Here is a 21,410-nt window from a genome sequence, read left to right on the forward strand (position 1 = left end):
TGCATGAAATCAATGGCTCCATGATGATAAATAAATGATGATGATGATTCTTGCTAGTTCTACAGACTGGGATTTGGACAAAGCCTTACTTTGCATCCTAATCCAATGCCAACTTTATTTGATGTTTTAATGTTATGGCTACTGAAGTCGCCAATCTTTTGTTCACACGTAAAGCCGTTTAGCTGATTTTTTTCTGCATTTTGAATGAGGTTTTAGGCTTTTCAGTATTGTAGTTAAACCTTTGTGGAGGTTTCAGTACTTTTCTACATGCAAGAATGATTTTTATTGACAGTGTTTTCTTGTTCATAAGCAGTCTTTTATGTTTAAAAATGTTCACATGGTAAATTAGAAAAATGTGTTTCTATGCAATTATGTAATAATTTCCTAATGTGCTGAAATCATTGCAGGCTTCTGTTAAACTAATTAACATACAAAGCTAAAAAATAAATAAATGAGAATGAATGAGAATCTTCACAAACAGCTAAAAAATAATGTCATTATTTTGCATTTTTTTCCTGTGTAGAGCATCATCCAAGATCTTAAGAAGAATTTTGAGATTGTCAAACTGGTGACAACAAGTTTAGTGGCCTGCCATCGATTGGCAGTGAATGTTATGGGTCCTGGAGGACTTTCTGGATCTACTTTGGTTGATGGCAGATACACTTACCGGGAGGTATCTGAAACTGAAATAAACCAACATAAAACAACATTTATATATATATATATATATATATATATATATATATATATATATATATATATATATATATATATATATGTATATATATATATATATATATATATATGTATGCTAAAATGTGTCTGTGCATGTGTTTGTGTTCCAATAACATTACTCCGCTTTTAATTTACAATAATGTTATTTTAAAGTTGCAAACTTGTATTCTGGATGTTTATTAAAATCTTATTGCCACCTGCCAGGCATCCCATAAATAATGTAACCTACTTTAACATCAACTTTATGCTTAGACTGTTTGTCTACCCCACCTGACTGTATACTACATCTCCAACCCTTTCTTTTTCACAAATTGTTTTGCATATTTGACTATATACATTTGGCAGTACCAATTTCCGGCCAATGGTGGACTTGTTCTGCACTGTAGTTATTTCTAACAAACATAGACCATATTTGTTTCACCTTTGACATATACAAACTAGGTAGCTTGTCATCCTGTCCTTCACAAAACAATAACTAAATTAAAATATGCAGATAAGTAATGTTTAGGAGTACAATAGGTTTTGCAAATTTGTTTTACTAATGTCGCCAAACAAGAGGATCTCACCCTGATATGCCCACATTGAGGTATGCGTTATCGGATCAGAATGGAGGCAATACAGGCGGTCGGATCGCGGGACCGATGCAGCCGTGATCCGACGGGATTTTTTTACCCTGCCAGATCGGCATCTGCCCGACTTTCGGCCAGATATCGATCCGGGACGCCCATCGGATGGCCCCACAAACGGGCCAATAAGCTGCCGACTCGGTCTGTCAGCAGCTTTTATCTGTCCGTGTATGGGGGCCTTAAAGGAACTGAAGAGTCAATATGGACTCTTTGCATAAACCATTACTAATGTGTACCAAAACCAAAAACTGGTAATTTGTAGTATAATGCAAGCATCGTGACTCTGCAAATGCTTTGAACACTGCTGCTTCCCTTAGTTTCAAAAATGTATGGTTCTGTAATATTTTGGTGTGGCCATTGTCGGCACAACCTAACTTATGTTTTCTAAAACCAAAGTTTTGGGACCTGAATATGTTGTGTTAAGGGTTGTAGTGAATGATAATTCTGTTCATTAGTGGGAATTGGTCCAACCCACTGTTCTCTGGCTAAACTCATGAGAAGATGTTATGGTTTTTGTCTCTGCCCTCTTAAAAAAAATTTTTAATAACATTACATTTTTTTAAAGATTTGCGTTATATTTAATGTTTCCTATTTATTTTAGTATCCTTCCAATAATAACTCCAAGCAGGCATTAAATGAGCAGACTAATACAGTATTTATTTTTTCTACTCCTGTGAATGATACTAGTTACACTGCCAAACTTTATTAAAAACTGTTTATCTTATTTGCTTATGATGTTATTTGTCAGGTATGTCGCTATAAAATTATTTAGTATTCAGATTTTTATTTCAACTTAGTTTTAAACATGCTCATGATACTAACTAAAGCTTTGTATCCGGTAGATATGTTTTTTTTCAGTGATTGTACTGTTGTCCTCTAATGTATCTAAAGAATAAGGTATTAATCCAAAATGGTTTGAAAGTTGTCAGAAAAAAAATAACTCCATATACTTACTCTGTTTAGTATTTGGAGGCACACCTGAAATTCCTGGCATTTTTCCTGCAAGAAGCCACTCTTTATCTTGGTTGGAGTCGTGCAAAAGAAATCTGGGAATGTCTTGTTACTGGACATGATGTCTGTGAGCTTGACCGTGAAGTAAGATATAGGAGTAGGAATATGTAGAAGCATTTATTGTTTTGTGACTGTCAAATATTATCTTTGCCAGTGTTCAAAGCAACCTCTTTTCATGTCTTTCTAATCATGTTGTAACAGATTTTTTTGCCACGTCTGACAATCTGTGTTATTACAGTTTTATGCTGCATCTGTTGGCTATTTTCCTAGTGGCTTTTAAATTGCTTCAGTTTCAGGCAGGCAGCTTGGGAATACTCTCTGACTGTATCGGAAATAAATTGTAATTTGACTGTTGTTATTATTACCTTTCATAAAGAACTTACTATGCAAATTATATATATTATATTATATGACCATAGCTGTTATTTGTGTTTGATTGCAATGCCAGTCAAAACCCCCCTGCGTGACAATAAAGGGCCTGGTTCCCTTCTTCGTGCACCCCTGTGTTTCACACAGCCACAAAGGTGACTGAAGAATTAATGTCAAGAGCACTTGGAATTATCCTGTGTGCCATGAATACTTTCGAAAGTCAAAACTGCAGAACACCTTACTAGCTTGTGCTTACCCTTAGTGAAAACCCTTCTAGCCCAGTTCTTGTGAATATTACTAATTGGCCACAAGCTTCTAGCATTCTATAACCATCCGTTCCGAAAATGCTTGGACGCCAGGGGGATTTCTTTAAAAAAGAAAAAAAAAAAAGACACCCCACATACACTATTTTATGCTTTGCTTCTCCTTTAAGTTATACTGCATTTTCCTGGACTTATATGTACTATGAGTTATAAAGTTTATAACTGGACCCGCATAATCAGATTTATGTTTTTTGCAGATGTGTTTTGAATGGTTTACAAAGGGACAACATGACCTTGAGAGTGATGTCCAGCAGCAGCTTTTTAAAGAAAAAATTTTGAAACTGGAATCATATGAAATAACAATGAATGGTAGGAGTAAATTCCATATCACTTTATAGAGTAAAGACAATATTTTGGGTTCATAGGGTATACCAAGACACAGGGGGGCAAATTCACTAAGCAGCAAAAATGCGCTAGCGACGCCTTCGCCAGACGAAGTTTCGCCAGGGCGCCGCTAATTCACTAAAATCTGAAGTTGCGCTCAGGGAGGCGAACGGTAGCGAATTTGCGCTAGCGTTAATTCGTCAAGCAAAGCGAAGTTATGCTAGCGATGCCTAATTTGCATACGGCGCCAAGTTAAAGTTGAATGGACGTATATGTAGCAGCAAATACATTACACTACACAAGAATATAGTGTAGTGTAGAAAATAGCATTGCTATTTTGCCCTACACATGTGCCCACTGTATAGTTTAGGTGCCATATGTTAGGAAATGTAGGGGGGAAGGAGGGTACCCCCAAAAAAATTTACAATCTTTTACAGCCTATCACCCTTAAAAAAGGAAAAAACGCCACAGTTTTTTGGGACTTAGAAAAAATTTCAACTATTTTTGAAGCAATCCCTATCTACTCTATTGCACTTCGTCTTGTCTGAGGTGGCAAAGGCAAGTCTGGCGCAAGAGGTAACGTTCAGTAAAATGCGCAAGTTAGTGAATTAGCGTAGTTACGTCCCATTCGCCATAGCGCAACTTCGCCTGGCGTAAGGGTGTGAAGTAGCGCTAGAGTAGGTCCACTTCGCTAGCGAATTTACGCCAGCGCCTGTTAGTAAATCAGCGAAGTAACGAAATGACGTCACGCTGGCGAATTTGCGCTAGCGTTCGCCACTTCGCACTTTAGTGAATTTGCCCCAGAGTCCCACTGATTTCTATAAAGTACACCATGTCTGGAGTGGTGTAAATATGGCGTAAGTCTTCATTTACACCACTTAAAAAAGAAACACACCTTTATAAATGATACAAGTAGATCTTTATAATGGGTAATTTCTCTAATTGCAATGTACAGTGATCTGCGTGTAACAACAACAGCTTTATACATAAGCTCCTCTTTGTGTTCTATTCAGTATCCAAGGTGGGATGCACCTCTAAAGAAGTTCTGCATTTTGCTTTGTTTCCAAACAACCTTTATATTTGTTTATAAATATAGAAGGCGCACTCTCTAAGAGAGGAGACTTCCATTAACTTAACTCATTTTAGTTTCTTGCTCTCTTATTTATTTTCAGGATTCAATTTGTTTAAGACCTTTTTTGAAAATGTTAATCTTTGTGACCATCGCTTAAAACGACAAGGTACTCAGTTGGTAAGTGAGGTGCACTGCTTATAAGCTATTTGCTGATGTGTTACATTTTAGATTTTATTTTTCTTGTCTTCTTTTAAGACTTGATATAGTGTAGTCTTAACTTACTTATGTGATTAGCAAAAAATGCATTAATAAAAATATTTCTTTAAATTGTTAAATGCAAAATTATATGATTCAGTAGTAGAAGTAGTAGTAATGCCATCCCCACTGCCTGATATCTTCAAGGTTGGTAATTTTACAACCTAGAAATTGGTTTGATTGTTCTTCTCCATGGGAGCACACACACCAACATACTGGCCTAAATTGCTCCTTAGGTAGCTTAGCTTCAAATATCGGGAGTGAAGTTTTTTGAGATTTTTGTTGGAAAAAAAACTTCAATCACAGTAAAAATTCTAAATTTAAATGTTGATCCTTTTGCCCCACAGTTTTTGGGGCAAAACTAGAGCAGGCTGATCATTTTCTGTGCTGGCTTTTCTATGCCAGAAGTGAAAAGCCACTGCCTTCTGCTCCCTGAATGCTTGTGTGCTGACAGACATGATCAGTACATAAGCAGCACACACAGCAGATTTGAGTGTGCTCACTGGCGGACAGATCCCATCCATGTTAGTGTAAGCATTCAGGCAGCAAAATACAAGGAATTGACTTTTCACCACTTCAAACACCAGCACAAAAAATGACCTGCCATTAGCCTTAGTGTTTCATTCATGATCAGATGCTCCCTTTCGTAAAGGCAGCATCCAGTCGTCATATATTTGAAGCATTGGCATGTAAGATATGGGTATGTTATTATCGATATACTACATCCATTAACTCATAGCACTCAATGAGTGAGTTTAGGAGGCAATGACTCTTTTTCAATTATCTTGTCTGCTAGGATATTTTGTTAGACCTGCAGATAAAGACATTTTTTGTCAGGTACGACACTGGTGGCTAAAACAGTTGGTGGGCTATTTGTCATTATTTTAATCACTTGTCGCTGCAAATGCAGTGTATTTAGGTACTTTATTACAAGGATTTGTGTTTTCTGATTAGAGCCTACACTGCTAGTGTTTCAAGTACAGTATGCATTGATTGTGAAGATGGATTTATAATATTATCACATAATTATATATATTTTCTTTATAGCTTGTGGAAAAACTGGAATTAATTGGTATGGATTTTATTTGGAAGATTGCTGTTGAATCTCCAGATGAAGAAATAGCTAATGAAGCTATTCAACTGATAATAAATTATAGTTACATTAATCTCAATCCTAGACTGAAAAAAGTAAGTTACCTCTGTACTCTGGGTAATTTGATTGTTGGTAAAGCTAAACTGCGTAGCTCCTTCTGTCTAACAGCAAGTTTGTTTTTTTTAAAAAAAAAAAAAAAAAAAAAAAGCTTGATATTCGGCATCTTAGCCTGATTTTTCGATTTGTTATTTAAATATTATTTTCATACAGTCTTATTTTAAGTGAGATACATATGTTCTAATATTGATTTTCTTTGGTTATGCAGGATTCAGTTCCATTGCACAAGAAGTTCATTGCTGATTGCTATACAAGGTTAGAGGTGTGTAACATTTCACGGTATTGGCTATTTGCAATTTGAAATAATAATTAATTGCCATCCTAAAATTACATTCATAGAATTCACATACTACATTCACACAGTCACTGTGAGGGTAGGTCAGCGTGTCTTTTTAAATTCTGACATTCATTCACATGTGGTCTCCTTCCTCACAAACAAACTGTGCTGCAAGTTACCCTTTCCATAAAGAACTACAGTGCCACCCCCCCAAGGATGGTTCACATGGCAACCAATGTAAACTACCACAAACAAACAAAGAGATCATAAATAGATGTTACAATTTATGTCCTTGCATAACAAAAAAGAAAACTTACAATTACGGTAAGGGCACACAGGCAGATTCGGGGAGGTTAGTTGCCCCGGCTGTGAATCATCAGGCGACTTCGGAAAACGAAGTGCCGTGAGTGCCATCCCGCTGGAAATTTTTCATTCTAGCCGGCGAGAAGGCAGGGGAAGGCAGTTTGGGGAGATTGTCGCCCCGAAGAAGAGGAGATTTGTAGCCATGGCGACTAATCTCCCCGAATCTTCCCGTGTGCCCTTACCCTAAATAAGGGTAACATTTGTTATAAAAATGCTAAGGCAAAATGACAATTCACATGCAGGTTGTATATTGACAAGAGGCTATATAGGTTTATTACCTGGACACTACTTATTCCAGACACTCTAACAGAAATATATAGAAAATATATAGAAAAATGCATAAAGTGCCATACTTGCCTTCCAAGAATGTGTAGAGGACCCCTGATATTTTGTGAAGTACTAAACATTGGACACCATGTTGATCGCACAGAAGACACATATTAGTACTGTTCAAGGCACAGAACCTGCTGGCCCTTTATTTGGAAAAAATAAAATGCACATTTTATACTTGTCTGCATATCTCGGCTCTGTCACTATTTATAGTTTATAGCAATCTGTTGTTTTCACTGCCTCCCAACCATTTGTTAACTCATTGCTGCAAAATTCCATATAGTATTTTAAAGTTGTCCTCTCATTATTAATTCCCTCTAAATTATAATCCCTTGGAGCAATCTTATTTTATGGGTTTTTTTAAGTCTGAATAAAACCTGAGAGTCTGGTAGGAGAATGTGTTCAAGACATACCCTGTTGCTTTGTTGCCAGACAGCTAGGCTATTGCTTAGGCAAAACATTCTCCACTAAAACAAAAAAATTTTACTTTTTAATTAGAGAGGAAACATCAAACTTGTAGCAATTAAATAAAACATTAGAGGGACCTGCTTATAAACACTGGGCAAAATTGAACCTATTGCTATTATCTTAGGTCTTATTATCCTCACTTCTACATACAGCAGTTGCCTTAAGTTTTTACTTGTGTTTAAGCGTGTTATTAACATAAGTCATACAGTTGTGTTCATAATAATAGCAGTGTGTTTAAAAAAGTGCATAAAGTTCAAAATTCTTAAAAAAGCTTTTAATTCCATGCATGCAAATGCATTCTATTCCAAATCAGAACATGAAAAATTTAGCGAATTTGTTATTCCTTTACAAAAAGTAAAGAAAAGGGGGTATTAGGCTGCCAAAAAAATAGCAGTCTGTATTCTTTTTTACAAACTCAAATATTCACTGTATAAACTGAAAATGTTTCAAGATTTTGCTTTCTTTTATAACTGAACTAATATTTCATTGTATAACCACTGTTTCTGAGAAGTGCTGCACATCTGTTTTGCATGGAGTCGATCAACTTCTGGAACCTGTTACATTCCACAATTCTTCTGCATTTCTTGGTTTTGCCTATGAAACAGCATTTTTTATGTCATCCCACAAGTTTTCTATTACATTTAGGTCCATGGATTGGGCTGGCCATCAATCTTGTTGGTCAGGAACCAAGATGTTTGTTTACTGCTATATTTGGGGTCATCGTCTTGTTAACACCCATTTTAAGGGCGTTTTCTTTTCGGCATAAGGCAACATGACCTCTTCATGTATTTTGATGTATTGAAACTGATTCATGATCCCTGTTATGTGATAAATAGGCCCAGTATGAGAAACATCCCTGTATCATGATGTTTGCACAGTGAAGCATGGTGGCTTGAATTCAGTGTTTGGGGTTTGTCCTACAAACTGAGCAATTTTGCTTTCGTCAGTCCACAAAATGTGTTCTTTGGCAAATTGTAACCCCTTTAGCAAGTCTTTTTTTCCAATAATGGGACTTTGTTAGGGTTTCTTGCCAATAGCTTGGCTTCACATAGGAGTCGTCTAAGTGTAACAGTACTCAAAGGTAAATTTAGACCTTCTTTGATCTTCCTGGAGCTGAGTCTTTGCTATTTTGGCTATTATTCTATACATTTGAAAAGTTTTTCGTTCACATTTTTCAGACTTGGGTTGCCATTTAAAAGCATTTGAGATCATTTTAGCTGAGCAGCCCTATCATTTTCTGCACTTCTTTATATGTTTTCCTCCTCCAATCAACTTTCTAATTTAAGTACGTGGTCTTCTGAACAATGTCTGGAATGTACTATAACCAGCATGCACAACATTTGCTGCCTTCCTGTCTTTTCAAAGAATAATGAACTCCACACTAACTGCTATTATTGAAAACAAGCTATTATTATTTTGAACACTGCTATTACAGTGCCTTAATTAATGAGAATCAACAGTGATTAATCAGGTTAGTGATGTTGGACTGCAATTTTTCTGAACACAACTGTATATTGTTAAATGTGGTTTCTTGCCGAGTTATTCATGTTCACAAACCATTCTATAGTGTAAAAGTGAAAAAATGGTTGCATAATTATTCGGGATAAGTGAAATATTTCACTGTGTTTTACAAAAGAAAAGAAACGCCCATAGACTATAATGGATAGTTTTAAAAAAACATTGCACAGTTAAAAACATTTGCCCAGTAACTTAAGATGTGTTAGCTAAAGGGCAACTTGAAGCCCTCCGTAATATGTCAATCATTTTGCAGGCAGCCAGTTCTGCTCTTGGAGGCCCTACACTGACCCATGCAGTCACAAGAGCAACAAAGATGCTAACAGCAACTGCCATGCCTTCTGTAGCAACCTCAGTACAGTCCCCTTACAGGTAAGGAATTTAGCACATAAATAATGTAATTAGCCTTTTTGCCTTATTGCAGTAAATATTGTGGTACATGCTGCATAAACTAATACTGGGTTTTTCATTCTTAAACAGAATTGCATTACTCCGTTTTTAACCCTTTAAGTACCATCAGAATTTATCATTCCTTTTGCAGACGGCTTTTGAGCATTTTGTGCTCTCTCATTTAAGGGGCATTTCCTGGGGGGAATTTTTAGTTTACCTAGGAAAACTATGCATCTTTTTTATTTTTTTGGGGTACAATCTGAGTCCAGCATGCTCAGCTAAGCGCAAGAGTGATTTTGGTAGAGCGGACATGACCCTGAGGGCTCTTACTTCAAGCCCACCCCCATCTGAGGATGCAGCTAGTTAGGGGTGGTGTTTTCTTCAGCACATTTGGATTCTGAAGGGGAAGATAGTTCACTTCAGTTTTCCTCAAATGTTGACCACCTATACAGGTGGCTTGGAGGTGTTGCAAATTGAGGGAGCAATGCTAACAATATCTTTAAAGGGAATCTGTGATCTTTATGGTGTCATTTTTATTTCTAAATTACACTGTTTACACTGCAAATAATTCACTCTACTATGGCAAATTTCATTCCTAACCCAACAAGTGTATTTTTTTAGTTGTAATATTGGTGTGTAAGCCATCTTGGGTCATTTTCCTGGTCATGTGCTTTCAGAAAGAGCCAGTGCTACATTATGGAACTGCTTTCTGACAGGCTATTGTTTCTCCTACTCTATGTAACTGAAGAAGTTGCAGTGGGACATGGATTTTTACTATTGAGTGCTCTTCTTATAATTTATATTCTTATATATTTTTATCTGGTTACCTTCCCATTGTTCTGCTGATGTGCTGCTGGGGGTAGAATGGAGGGGGTTGTTATCACTCCAATCACTCCAGTGCAGCAGTAAAGAGTGACTGAGAAAAAGTTTCAGTTCACCAGGCTTCAATAGGCATTACCCTTTTCCCAAGGAAATTATTAACAAATGGAGCTTGCCTCCTGTGCTAGATGCTCCTGTATCTAGGATAGCTAATGCCACAACCCCTCCTGTCCCAGACACTTCGACATTTAAAGACACCACTGATTAGAAAGGGTTCCTCAAGAAGACGTTCTTGACCTTCTACTTATACCATTTTAGCATTCGCTTGGGTCAGCCAGGTCATTGAAGCAAGGCCAAATTCTCTGCTCCAACTGACACAGTGACTCTTTGACTATTCTGGCTTCCCAACTAGTCTCATATAGGTGAATGCCTTTGTGGGGGAAGCATCACTAGATGCAGCCAAACTAGTGTCACACTCCTCAGCACTTGCAGGTCCCTCTGGCTAAAACTGTTGTTGCTGGACTCGGTTCTAAGAAGTCCCTGATATCTTCCTGCCAATGCTGAAAGCACAAATTGAAGCCTACTGGGGAAGAGAATAATTCTTCCTGACTACAGCCCAGATACATTGAATATGGGGGCAGGCTTCATAACTGGCCAAGCATCATCTTCAGCTTGCCATCCAGGATCTTCAGGAATTTGGGTGGATCTTAGACGTCCAGAGGTCCTCTCTCGCCCAGTTAACACATGACATTTCTTGGCCTCCACTTCGACACACTTCAGCAACAAGTCTACTTACCAGAAGAGAAACTACACAAGTTGCAAACTTCCATCTGTCGCCTCCGAGCAACGCCGAATCCAACAATGTAATCCTGCATGAGAGTCCTGGGCCTGATTTTGTCTGCCATCGAGACAGTTCCATTCTTACAATTTCACCTCCATCCACTTCAAGCAGCAATTCTCAGAAAGTGGCACAGGTTATCCCTGCACCCACAGATCTGTCTACCGACAGACACCAAGAGATAGGTGTTGTGGTGGCTTCCCTAACTGTTGCACAGATTTTACAATGTGGATTTAGCTTAGTGGTATAAAACACTTTTTTTTATCGACATAGGGTCACATACTCAGAGTTCCCCTAATAAAAATCCTTTGCTTTGTAGTTTAAAATTGTATTAAAACTGTACACAGCAGGGAATGGAAACCCTCCCTACTTATAGACCCTGCCTGGGAGCAAGATTTTTATATAGGTAAATATTATCTACAGAGGGGTTTCTTGGTGCTATTTGAAAATATAATATACCGTAGTTCTGCACTGGCACAACTGGTGTGCTTACTTTAGAAACTCTTCTATAATTTATATAAGCAGACTTCTGTGTAGACATGGGGCCATTCAAGCTGGAAAAAGGAAAAAAGGCAAAGCAGAGCCGGGCCAACCCGGCCAAGCGCCCTAGGCAACCTGGCAGGCTCAGTGCGTGAGAAATGGTGTGCGCGCATGTGCATTTTCGTGAAAGTTATACTCGGCAGTCTGGGAGAGACTGGACTGGACACGGGGTAGGCGACAGAGCAGGTACGTGCCTGGCACCCCCCCAGCTTTGCGCCCTAGGCACGTGCCTACTCTGCCTACCCCTAGTTCCGGCCCTGAGGCAAAGCATAATTAGCTGATAACAAATAAGCTCTGTAGTATACAATGGGATTCTTTAGAACGTATATGTGTTTGTATGTCTAAATGGCTAAACAGTGGCTTGTTTATACAAGTGTTTCTGAAATTGTGCCAGTGCAGGGCAACAATACATTATATAGTTATTTCTTTAAAACATATTTGGTTTTTGGTGTTACTGTTCCTTTAATGTATGGTGTTCTAATATATAGGTGTGCTAACCCGATAAATGGCACATTTCACTTTGTATACTATTTTAAATACTAAACCCATGGAAGTTTGATACTGAATTGTTTGCTCTGTAACTTTTTATGACAACTGTCCATGTGTATGATCTGTAAAAGCCAATAAAACTATTTTAAAAAAATATTAAAGAGTTACTATTGAAAAGTAGTACTTGTGAGGAAAATATGGAGTAGCTGAACATACGTAACAAACATCAATTGATAATTTAATAAAAGAGCCATGCATTTTAATAGCTTAAAATAAAAGATAGTTACGGTATTGTTTCTCGTGATGCCACTTTTCAAGCAGTCTCTCCATCAACAGCCAAAAGTGAATTTATGGTTCTGTTAATTGGATGTTCTGTAAACATTAACATTTTGCATAAGTGCTGTTCCCTTCCTAGCAGAGTTTCTATCGCATTCAGTATGAATAAGGTCATGTTTTTTCTATGACAATTCAATGAAAGACAATTTCAATGGACTTTTCAACTAATATCTAATATGTTTAATAGGGGTATCATTATTCCCTATGTACTTTATAAATACTGTTTTTAATATATTCTCTCGTTTTTTTCTCTAGATCTACAAAATTAGTGATAATTGAAAGACTTCTGTTGCTTGCAGAACGCTATGTGATAACAATAGAGGTAAACCTTTATTTCTTTGCATCATCCTTAAATATAAATTATATCTAAAAACATTTTTCTCCAGAGACGGAAATAGAAAATAAATAAAAATATAAAAAGAAGGAATGATAGTTCACTGTGAGTGGTTACCAATTTGTTGTCCCAGTGTTTCTAATTTTTTACCTTCTAAACCAGACTGGTAAAGAATCACTGTATGGTGCGTAACAACTTGGCACCATCAATCCTTTCATTCTCCTTTAAAATGGTTCAGAATTGTAATTGAGTGATTATATTTGATCAGTGACAATTACCTTTTAAAACATTTGAGAAAATTATTATTATTATCTACCACATCTATTACTTTATTGTTTTGCTTTGAAACTTTTTTCAGTAGAACTTGAACACCTGTTAACTAAAGCAATACTGACACGTTCCTATGAAGAACCATAGGAACCAGTGATGTGCGGGTAGAGAAAATCTCTACCCGCACCTGACCCTAACCCGTCCCCTCCCAATCCACATTCCGGCCCGCTATTGTCCCCCTATTTATAGACCTGCGCCCGCCCGCAGTGACTTCACTTAAGGGGCAGGGGAGGGCTCAAGTACATAAATTTAGGTGCCGGAAGTGTTAGGTCGCAGGCCGGGACAGCAGGAGAAGAGCTCGACCTGGACCCGCCCGCGGCCCTAAGATTTGGTGCAGGAGTCGGCCAGAACCCACCCGACCCGCAGGTCCTGCAGGTTTCACCTGGGCCATCACTAATAGGGGCGTGTCCATATTCCTGGGGAGGTTGCGGTATTTATGTTTTTGCTCAAAACCTCAATAGCTACTTCAGCTGGTGCTCCAACACTGCTCTAAGGGAACTATCCAATTTTGTCCGTTACGCTGGGATGGAGCTAGTATGATCCTTCATGGGAAAAAAAAGGATGCCAAAAAAGGGGTGTGATTGGCTATTTGGTTGGCACTAGGTGGACTGGCAGCCTACATAAGGCTCTGTTTGGCTAACTAAAACTTACCTCCAAGCCTGGAATTCAAAAATAAGCCTCTGCTTTGAGGCCACTGGGAGTGACATCCAAGTGATTAGTGAGCAACATGTTGCTCATAAGCTACTGGTTGGGGATCACTGGTGTAGAGTTTGGCCTCAACACTCTATTTCCCCTTCGTGAGCAGCAGATACTGCTAGGGTAGGTGCATTTTTGGGCCTAAAAGTGTTGATGCCTTACGTTCCCCAATAAATACATTCCTATAGATTTTTAATATGAACATGTCAGTATGGCTTTAATATCAACTTGAAACGTTAAAAAAGTGTTTTTCTTTAAGATTAGACAACATTAAAGCTCTCTTGTTTTATGTAAAGGATCTTTACTCTGTTCCTCGAACTATACTACCTCACGGTGCCTCTTTTCATGGACATCTTTTAACTCTGAACCTTACTTATGAGTCTACCAAAGATACTTTCTCCTTAGAGGTAAGAAACTGTGCCTGTTATTACTACCCTGTTTTAAATATCTGTAAACATTACTTGCACACTCAGATGAGCAAATTTATGGATTTTGCATGGTGACAAATAGTACTGCTTATGTGCAGGTACTGGTAGTGGTATTGTGTGCTTTGACATAAAGGTGCACTATAATGCTGTATACAAAGCACACAGTATATACACAACTGTATATATATATTGTTTTATATATAGTACTATTGTATACACAATTGTATAGTAAAACTATATATATATTTTTATATATATATATATATATATATATATATATATATATATATATCTATATATAGTTTGTCCATGTATTGCAATATATTTAAGCTGGCCAACTACGTCAAAGTCATCTCATATCTGGCCAGTCCTACGCTTAATCTTCATCTGTTTCATTAAGAATTCAATTGCTTAATTATACATTTTACAAAGGGACTAAGTTTTACCTGCAACTTACTAGCTGCTTTCAAAGTAAACCTCCATACTTGGCTGCCCTTTTATTAGACACCAGTGGGATCACCTGACTATAGCTGGGAAGGGTGGGAGCTACAACATGGAGCTGGTCACTGCTCCTGTATAACTATAACAAACAAGGGAAAGTTGTGCTCACCACTATTTTTTAAATAATTGAATTCTTAATGAATCAGATGAAGATTAAGCATAGGACTGGCCAGATATGGGATGACTTTGACGTAGTTGGCCAGCTTAAATATATTGCAATATATGGACAAACAATCCCTGTGCTGTTTAAAGGGTAAGGCATTTTTTATTAGCAGTATGCACAAAATGTCGCTGTCTTAAATATATTGATAATGGGTTGAGTGCAGAGGACCTCTTGTAGTTGACTATATATATATATATATATATAGATATAGATATAGATATAGATATATATATACTGTATATATATATGCATAACCAAGGATTTACATGCTTTTACAACTGCTTCTATGTTTTGTTCTGAGTTGGCTGTGATGAGTGACTCACTGTTTATTTCATATTTCTATTTCTATTAAAACTAAATGAAAAAAATGAATACAAAACTCCATTTATGTAAGTAAACATTTGTCTGCTCTCAGATGGTCTGTTCGAGTATATGACCCGAGTTGAATTTTATTAAGTTCTGTGCTAATGTATGCATCAGGATGCACTAGATTGAGCCTTGGGTTGCAATATCCCTGGGATTAATAGACAATTAATGAGGTGCAGTGTGTAAAATATACAACTTGGTTTTTGAAGAGCACATAAAAACAACTCTAAATGTAATTTCCTATCTGTTCTGCATTGTATGTCTCAGACCCTTTGTGCCCAAACTTGATAACAGAATGAGTAAGTGAAGTTGTTTTCTGATGCCATGAAGAGGGTCAATTCAAATTTGTTTAAGCTTTATACTACATTTTTTGTCATAGGCTCATAGCAATGAAACAATAGGGAGTATACGGTGGAAGATAGGAAGACATCTCAACTGCCCTGTTGAAAATGTACAGATATTTGCAAATGAGAGCTTGGTAAGTAGAGAATCATTCTGTTTACAATGTCCTACTTGTTCAACAAAATATCATGATTACATTTTTTCTCAGTTAACTGTTAATAAAGACCAGAAGCTACTACATCAGTTGGGTTTTTCTGATTACCAAGCACTCACAGTGAAGACATTAGGAGGGGGAACTCCCTCTGGAAGTTCTACAGATGCATCTTGCAGTTCAGCCACTAGTAGTGGCGTCTTTAGCTCATCATATGCTATGGACCAGGTATGTTATCCCCAAAAGACTGTATACTTGCCTTTTTTTTTTTTTAATTTGTTTGTTTTTTGAGTGCATTGGATTGGAATTCTATATTATATTTTTTTTTTTATTTAGGAAAAATCCCTACCAGGAGTAGTGATGGCACTTGTTTGCAATGTATTTGATATGCTCTACCAGCTGGCCAATATAGAAGAACCAAGGTAAGAAGCACATCTGATTAATTATTATTATTTTTAGTGATACAAATGGAAAATCCCTTTTTCAGGGACATGAATACTTTTATCTAACCCCTGTTCTTCCCTCCTTTGTGGTACACCTGTTTTATTTATTTATAGTAATTCAGTAATAACTAAATGTTCTGTTGGAAGTGACATTCATAGTAGTGTAAGATAGAAAGATATTTAACTACATGAATTAAAAATACAATTATTTGCCATTGCATTATACACCTGTAAAAATAGAAGGACTGTGCCAGCAAAAGTTTTTGTTCTTCTTTTGTAAAATATTCCCCCAAACACCTTCCTAGCACCATCAGCTGTTCCTCCTCTGCTGGCTTCTTTCCCAGTGTATGTGAGAATCTTCTTTCAGCTGCCTATCAGCAGCTAGGCAGTATTTACACTATCTGCAAGGAGTTAGTATGTTGTGTCTGAGTGGTTTTCCCCCAGGTATTTTGAAATCCTCCCCACTTACTGTGTGAATGTGATAAGGGTGAATTGTGTCTGTGCTGTATTAATTACAAATTATGAATAAAAAACATAAACAGGCAGACCTGACAAAGAGCTGCAGTTTTATTATTACATAGGTGAAAGCAATGCTGCCACCTCTCAGTGCTCTTTGGGGGAAGAAATGTTAAGGCATTCCCACCATAACATTTTTTAACACAGGCAAGGCAATAGACAGAATCTGTAGGGAACTACAATAAAAGTGTAATCCTTAAAGGGATACTGTCATGGTCAAAAAAATAATCAGTTTAATAGTGCTGCTCAAGCAGAATTCTGCACTGAAATCCATTTCTCAAAACCTGACATGGGGCTAGACATATTGTCAATTTCCCAGCTGCCCCAAGTCATGTGACTTGTGCTCTGATAAACTTAAATCACTCTTTACTGCTGTACTGAAAATTGGAGTGATATCACCCCCCAGCAGCCAAACAAAAGAACAATGGGAAAGTAACCTGATAACAGCTCCCTACACAAGATAACAGCTGCCTGGTAGATCTAAGAACAACACTCAATAGTAAGAACCCATGTCCCACTGAGACTCCTTCAGTTACATTGAGAAGGAAAAACAGCAGCCTGCCAGAAAGCATTTCTCTCCTAAAGTGCAGGCACAAGTCACATGACCAGGGGCAGCTGGGAAATTGACAATATGTCTAGCCCCATGTCAGATTTCAAAATTGAATATAAAAAAATCTGTTTGCTCTTTTGAGAAATGGATTTCAGTACAGAATTCTGCTGGAGTACCACTATTAACTGATGCGTTTTGAAAAAAAACATGTTTTCCGATGACAGGATCCCTTTAACTGTTTTAACCTACATTTAAATAAATTAACATACAGCATATACACTATTGCCTACATGATGAGGGTTATTTAAAAAAAAAAAAGTACTTATATTCAAGCCCTCCATGTAATAAAACAAGTGACAAGTAAAAGTTATCTGATGATTGCTAATTTGTATTTAACTTCCATCCACGTTTATACATAATTTCACATAAACAATTTTTTTTTTTAGGATAACTGTGAGAGTCAGAAAGCTTCTATTATTAATTCCAACAGACCCTGCTGTTCAGGAAGCTCTTGACCAGTTGGACTCCCTTGGCAGAAAGGTTGGTGCACTGTATCAGTTGACCCTAAGTTAAATTGTAGAAGTTAGTCTGTACCTAAAAGAAAGTCATACAAATGCATATGATGAGACAGGACACTAGCAAAAGAAAAAGCAGACCCCTTTCTATTCTGCTATACACCCAGAACACCACTGGAGGAATTAGTTTTGTAGTGCCCTTAAAGGAAGATCTTTATGGTGTAGTTTTTATTTCTAAATTACACTATTTACTATACTATACAGATAATTCACTCTACCATATAAAATTTCATTCCTGAACCAACAAGTGTATTTTTTTTTTAGTTGTAAATTGTTGTGTAGGCAGTCATCTTCGGTAATTTTGCCTTTTCATGTGCTTTCAGTAAGTGCCCCATGTCAGACTTCAAAATGAACTATTAAAAAAAATGTTTACTCTTTTGAAAAAAAGGATTTTGGTGCAGAAGTCTACTGGAGCAGCATTATTAACTGATGCATGTCTTCCTGTGACAGTATCCCTTTAAGGTACAGGATGTCTGTCATCCTTATGAAGGGCCTGGTAGGCTCAAAATGTTGCCTTTTCTATGTGGGCTTAATAAATTCTTCTTTTTTGTACACTATTGCAACCCAATTCAGTGTGCTGCTGGTATTTTTTTTTTTCTGGCACAACCTTCCACTTCCACTGAACCAGCACTTTTGTCTGGCAATTCAGTTGTCCTCTGGCATCCCCAAATCGGCAGACTGCCTGGACAAGTTATTTGATTCGTTGGATCAAGGATCATTTGATGATAAAATCAGATCCCTTAAGGAGAACTAAACCTTAAAGATTAATATGGCTAAAAATGCTATGTTTTGTATACTGCACTTATATTGCACCAGCCTAAAGTTTCAGCTTTTCAATAGCAGCAACTATTCAGAACTTCAAACTTGTCACAGGGGGTCACCATCTTGGAAAGTGTCTGCGACACTCACATGCTCAGTGGGCTCAGCTGTTAAGAAGCTAAGCTCAGGGGTCGTCACAAATTATCAAGCAGAAAATGAGGTTGACCTGTAATATAAATGATGCTACAAGGCTGATTATTAAATTATGATGTTAGTTGCACTTGTTTCTGTACTGCAACAGTAATTATCTTGTTTAGTGACATTTATATTATATATATAACAATAATGCACAACATTCCTAGCCTACTTTTTTAGCTAAGCTTTAGTTCTCCTTTAAGTGTTCTGCTCCCCCTTATTCTGCAGATCCTTACTTAAGTGTCAGAAAAGAATCACAAAATTTTCCTACTCAGCCATTCACTGGCTGAGCTGTGTAGAGTTTCCAAACTGATGATCCTGAGCAAGGACGAACCACAGTCCTTTGCTCTCCTACAGAAACTTTTGATTCAAGGCCTGAGTCAGTAGTTCATCCCAATCATGGCATGGCTCTTGAGTCCCTAGTGCTCAAAGGTATTTTGCCCATAGTTTTCGGCAGTATGACTGCAGCTAGGAATCAGTTTTCTTTGAAAACTACTGAGTCTAGCATTCCTCCTAAGACTTTCTTTAAATCTCAGTATTGGCACTGTCCATCCTTTTCCAATGTAAGCTTGTTGTCCTTCCGGACATTCGCACCTTTGTTCAAGAAGCGGTGCAATCTGTTCTCCCCTACAGGGAACGTCTCTCATCTTGGGACCTTAACACAGCATTGCAAAGACCATCCTCCAACCCTTTAGCTAATATCCCCTTAGTGCAGGGATCCCCAACCTTTTTCACCCGTGAGCAACATTCAGAAGAAAAAGGAGTTAGGGAACAACACCAGCATGAAAAATGTTCTTGGGGTGCCAAATAAGTGCTGTGATTGGCCATTTGGTAGCCCCTATGTGGATTGTAAACCTACATTGAGGCTGTTTGGTAGTAAACCTGGATTTTATGCAACCAAAACTTGCCTCCAAGCCTGGAATTCTAAAATAAGCTCCTGCTTTGAGGCCACTGGGAGCAACATCCAAGGGGTTGGAAAGCAACATGTTGCTCACGAGCTACTGGTTGGGGATCACTGCCTTAGTGTAACCATCTTAGAAGGTAGTTTTCCTACTTGCCATTGTGTCAGCAGGCAGGGTATCAGAATTGAGTGCCCTCTCTTGTCAATTGCCTTTTCTGGTCTTCCATCCTGATTGAGCGTGATCTGAGTACATCCTTCCTTTGTGCCTGAGGTTGCCTCTGACTTCCACATTAATCAGGGCATCTCTGTTCTGTCCTTTTATCCCTGTCTGCAATCTCCCTAAGAAGATTATGTTCTGTAACTTAGCGAATTGGCCTTGCTTTCACCATTCCTAATTCATGGAACAGCTTCGATATGTTCCCACAGTCCCTATGTACCACAGATATCTTCAAGAGAAAATGATGTTTTGTGATGCTTGCTATTAAATCATTTTCTCTTCATTTGTTTGTGGGACATAGGGCTTCTCTCCCCAGAAGCAGCTTTTCTGAATTCTGGATAGGCCAATGCATTTACTGTAGTTTAGTCGGAGTGAATTTGTTGTTAATCAAAACTGAAGTCCTCCTGTGGTGTTCAGGGGTTATAGCAGGATAGATAGTAGACCTCTGATTCTGCAAGTGACCTGCTTCCAAGTGGTGGATCCTATACCCCCATTGTCCCGATGCCCCACAGACTAATCTCAACAGTTGTTGGATTTTTCAACAGTTGTTGGCTTTTTCAGAGCTTTAATGTGACATGACTCTGAGGGTTGGTTCTAATTGGCTATAGCTGAACATTACAGATTCAGACAAACCCTGCAAAAATTGTAAGGAATCGACTGAATCCTGTAGTTCGTGCATCCTGATTAGAAGTGTTGTGTAAGGTCACTGTGAAGAAAGATTTTTCAGATTATTTGTCCCTAACTTCTATTTGTCTAAGCTTGCATTTCTTTCAGTTGTACAGTACTAAATAGAAACTATTTTTAATTGTTTTGCTGCTTGTTATAATTGATGTTTTACTTGTTTCCCTCAGAATACCCTACTTTCAGAAACCCAAGCTTCACAGTCTTCAAAATCTCCATCTTTGTCTTCAAAGCAACACCACCAACCAAGTGCCAGCTCTATCCTGGAGAGCTTGTTCAGGTCATCTGCTCCAGGGATGTCTACTTTTAGGGTGCTTTATAATTTGGAGGTAAATTTATAGGCCACTGTGGAATAATAAACATAATAAGTACTTAATTTAAATTGCATTTTTCAACATTGAGACCTACCTGTGATTCTTCTCATACCAAAGACTCAGGGCATAGTTGCTGCATTTGCTTCATGGAGGTGCCACCAGTCTGCTGCTATTGATTTCAGATTATTAACCTGCAACTTCTGTTCGTAATCAGTGCACAAATATACAATACAATAGATTATTGTGTGTGTTGGGGGCTTGGTGGAAAACAAGTGTACAAAGCTGCATACTATGCTAGTAGTATGTGCATAAAATATATAGAGTATAGCATTCATTATTATTATTCTTTATAATCTCAATTTATGTATTTTCTCTTCCCTAGATTGGGCTGCACAGGCACCATGGGTACACAGGCGCTTTGGGCATGTTGATCCTGCAGCAGGAGAAAGGACACTAAAAGTTTAAAAGTGACTCCTCCTCCTGGCAAGGCTACATTACCTGCCTGCTTCCCTCATCTTCAGCTTATTTTTAGTGTCCTCAGAAGGAGAACTATAGGTGACAATGGGAGCATACTGCTTAGACTACGATTCACAACCCTGTCACCACAGGACCACAAATTCTATTCAGCGCCCTTATAGCCACTAGAACACTACAACTT

At 37.8% G+C, this 21,410-nt stretch overlaps 1 protein-coding gene across 3 annotated transcripts in view; it reads left to right on the plus strand.

The window, feature by feature from the left end:
• Positions 1-21,410, plus strand: part of LOC108715542 (ubiquitin carboxyl-terminal hydrolase 24) — a 122,472-nt gene that overhangs the window by 58,989 nt on the left and 42,073 nt on the right. For all 3 annotated transcript variants that reach the window (XM_018260792.2, XM_041561412.1, XM_018260794.2), the window contains 14 exons: positions 524-673; positions 2,325-2,456; positions 3,262-3,373; positions 4,561-4,637; positions 5,763-5,903; positions 6,134-6,187; positions 9,135-9,250; positions 12,546-12,612; positions 13,947-14,057; positions 15,488-15,586; positions 15,659-15,829; positions 15,938-16,023; positions 17,557-17,650; positions 20,609-20,767. In XM_018260792.2, coding sequence (XP_018116281.1) covers positions 524-673; positions 2,325-2,456; positions 3,262-3,373; positions 4,561-4,637; positions 5,763-5,903; positions 6,134-6,187; positions 9,135-9,250; positions 12,546-12,612; positions 13,947-14,057; positions 15,488-15,586; positions 15,659-15,829; positions 15,938-16,023; positions 17,557-17,650; positions 20,609-20,767 — 1,569 coding nt within the window. The remainder of the gene's footprint in view (positions 1-523; positions 674-2,324; positions 2,457-3,261; positions 3,374-4,560; positions 4,638-5,762; positions 5,904-6,133; positions 6,188-9,134; positions 9,251-12,545; positions 12,613-13,946; positions 14,058-15,487; positions 15,587-15,658; positions 15,830-15,937; positions 16,024-17,556; positions 17,651-20,608; positions 20,768-21,410) is intronic.

This window comes from Xenopus laevis, chromosome 4S (genome assembly GCF_017654675.1).
Source record: "Xenopus laevis strain J_2021 chromosome 4S, Xenopus_laevis_v10.1, whole genome shotgun sequence".
Classification (NCBI taxonomy): domain Eukaryota; kingdom Metazoa; phylum Chordata; class Amphibia; order Anura; family Pipidae; genus Xenopus; species Xenopus laevis.